This window comes from Dasypus novemcinctus, chromosome 19 (assembly GCF_030445035.2).
Source record: "Dasypus novemcinctus isolate mDasNov1 chromosome 19, mDasNov1.1.hap2, whole genome shotgun sequence".
NCBI lineage: Eukaryota > Metazoa > Chordata > Mammalia > Cingulata > Dasypodidae > Dasypus > Dasypus novemcinctus.
The window spans coordinates 50,820,226-50,823,224 of NC_080691.1; the positions used below are offsets into that span (position 1 = coordinate 50,820,226).

Sequence of the window (2,999 nt, forward strand, 5' to 3'; positions counted from 1 at the left end):
CCTGAGTAGGTATTATTGGAGATCTCCAGCACTGTGGGCCTCTTTCCTGCCCATCCGGCCACCTGGCTTATAGCTAGAGCTTGTCATAATCCATTGGGAGGTGCTGGGCAAAGAGTCCACATCACCACTGCTGGCCATGGCCCGATCCACGAGGGCTCGGAACTTGGCACCAGTGTCTGAGGGCCTGAGGGCCGGAGGCTCCCCGACCCATGGCAGCCCAAGCAGCCCAGGACAGAAGCTGCATGCTCACTGGCAGGCCACGGGCCAGCCTCATGGCCCTACAGGCTGCTCTGTGTGGTCAGGCTCCTGGACAGTTGGCTACACTCTCCTCCAGGCTGCACTAGGCAACACCACATAGTGCGAGCTCGCTAGCCTGATCCTGTGGCTCCCAAGAATCTCCTTGCTGTGCCAGATGCCTTAGCCAAAATACACCATGAGTCCTGCAGTGGTGGGAGGGGCCTGAGAGGCAGGTCCAGCCGGATTGGCCCTCTTCCCACCACCTGCTCGGCATCCCGACCTCCCATGCCCCACTTCACCCCAACTCACCAATCAGCAGCCAGACGAAAAAGGACAGCCAGGGCAGGTAGCCTAGATTCAGCATGAGGTAGATGTTGAGGAGGATACTCAAAGCTGGTGTCAGGGGCACCAGGGGCATCTCAGAGGGCAAGAGCTGAGCTGTGGGGAAGATCTGCTACCCGGGGACCTCCTTTCCTCCTTGGGAGATTCAGGATTCATGTGCCCTGTGCCCATCCGCCATGCAGAAAGGAAGTATGGTCGGACACAGTGGTGTCCCCAGCCCTCCAAGTCGTCCTTGTTCATTCTACAGCAGCAGAAGCTGGCCATGGAGCCAGCTGGACTACGAGTGAGGTGGTGGAGGGGGTGGGTTGGGGCGGTACCTGGAAGGTATCCTGTAGGCGCTCCTGGTGGTGGGCCACCAGGACAGTGAGACTGAGCAGAAAGGTGACCCTGCTGAGCAGGACCAGCAGGATATAGCCCCAGCACAGGAAGTCCAGGGCCGAGTCCCCAGAGATGAGCATGCCACTCAGGGTGATGGCAGAGGCCACCAGGAGGCTGAGCGCCCAAGCCATGGTAGTTCCGTGGCCACACTCACCCAGGAAGCCCAGGTAGGTCCTCAGGACCGGCCGCAACTGCCCGGGCTCGGGACCTGAGGCATGCTCATCACTCACCAGCTGGAGGGGCACTGAGGAGTTGGTCTCAGGCTCGGGGCTGGCTGGGCCCAGGGACCTGGATGAAGAGGTTTTCTGGAAGTGCAGCCTTATGGTGCTGGCAGCCAGGAAGGTGTAGGTGAGCAGCGACCTGAAGGAGATGAACTGCACCAGTGCATCGAAGTCCAGCACCAGTGCCAGGAGGGCCATGAGGACCCCAAACACCAGGGTGGCCATCATGAGGACCTGACTCCAGGGGTGCACATGGGCAAACACCTGGAAGAAGAGCCCGTCGGCCACAGCATAGACCAAGTGTGGCAGGAAGAGGAGGATGCTGAGCAGGACCATGATCATGGCTGTGGCAGAGGAGCAGGAGTGAGGGGCCTGTCAGCAAGGGTGTGTGGGCCTGGCTGGGTGTGGGGTGCTCAGTTACCTCCCACCCAGTTTCAGTCACAGGCCCGTTGAAAAATTTGGGGAAGGTGGTGAGTGGGAGTGGAGGATTCTGTAATCATCAGATCCCTCCTGGGACAGTTACACAGCAGGGGTCAACCCGGCAAGCCCAGGACAAGAGCTGTCTCTCCCCCCACCACCCCTCCCAGTTCCCACCCTGCGAGATGCTGCCTCACCACAGAAGGAGCCCACTGTCACGATCAAGCTGGCCCAGCTGTACCCCAGCTGGTAGAAGGTGTCGGCGAGTGCTGATTTTGGGTCGAGGCTGTGCCAGGGAACCATGAGGATAAGCACAGTGGAGACCAGGATGTAGGCCGTGGCTGCCAGGACAAGAGAGATGGTGATGGCTGTGGGCACAGCCTTCTGCGGGTTCTGGGCGTCCTTGCTGGAGGCAGCAATGTCTTCGAAGCCCACAAAGGCATAGAAGTAGATGGAGGTGCTGGCCATGATGCCCGAGAAGCCGAAGGGCACAAACCCACCCTCCTTTGCACTCCAGCTTTGCAGGCTGGCCAGGGAGAAGCCCAGGATGATGATAAAAAGGATGACATAGAGACAACTGTGAAGGTGTGGTTGAGCCAGGAGGAGACATGGGCTCTGCAGGAGACAAAGGCAAAGGCAAGAAGAATGATGCCAAGGGCCAGGAAGTCTGTGTGCTGGGCCAGGAAGGGCACCTGCCAGGCGCTTATGTGGGTCTCACTGAAGTAGTGAATTTGGTGACCAAACATGACATCCAGGTAGCCACTGCAGGCCCGTGCCACCAGGGCGCCATGGAGGAGGTCCACAAGCAGTAAGGTCCAGCCAACGAGGAAGGCCCACAGCTTACCCATGGACACGTAGGTGAAGAGGTAGGCAGAACCCATACCAGGTACATGGGCTCCGAACTCTGCGTAGCACAGGGCCGCCAGCAGGGAGGCCACGACAGCCACAGCGAAGGACACGAGTACAGCGGGACCAGCCATCTCCCTTGCCACAGTGCCCGTAAGCACATAGAGGCCTGAGCCCACCATGCCACCCACTCCCAGAAGGGTCAGGTCCAGCATGGACAGGCCACGACTCAGTGACATCTCCGTGGTGGACTCCTCCAGTGTCTTCAGGCGGTTCAGCTTCCTGCAGAAGTGTGCCAGGCTGGCGGCGCTGGGCAGTCTCCAGGCCATGGTGGGCAGCAGAGAGGAGTGCGGGCCCAGCCACCTGCCAGGGTCAGAGGGGAGTGACGGGCTGCCGAGTGGGGTCAGGCATCTTCAGTCCCTTCTGGATTGCCCACCCGCAGCCCAGTTCCCGTCCCTGACCTGGGGATGCGAGCACATGCACCTGCTGGAGGGCTGAGCTGGGGGAGGGCTCATGGCTCGCTGCAGGGAGTGCAGGGGGTCACAGGGAAGCACCGGG

The 2,999-nt window shown here is 60.6% G+C and overlaps 1 protein-coding gene across 1 annotated transcript; it reads right to left on the bottom strand.

Annotated features, from left to right (window-relative positions):
- Positions 1–417: 417 nt before the first annotated feature.
- Positions 418–2,799, bottom strand: LOC131274464 (cationic amino acid transporter 4-like). The gene is given in 5 exon segments (XM_058281023.2): positions 418–440; positions 547–655; positions 897–1,522; positions 1,793–2,161; positions 2,164–2,799. Coding segments are annotated over 5 exon segments (1,734 nt in total). The 5' UTR covers positions 2,771–2,799.
- Positions 2,800–2,999: the final 200 nt, after the last annotated feature.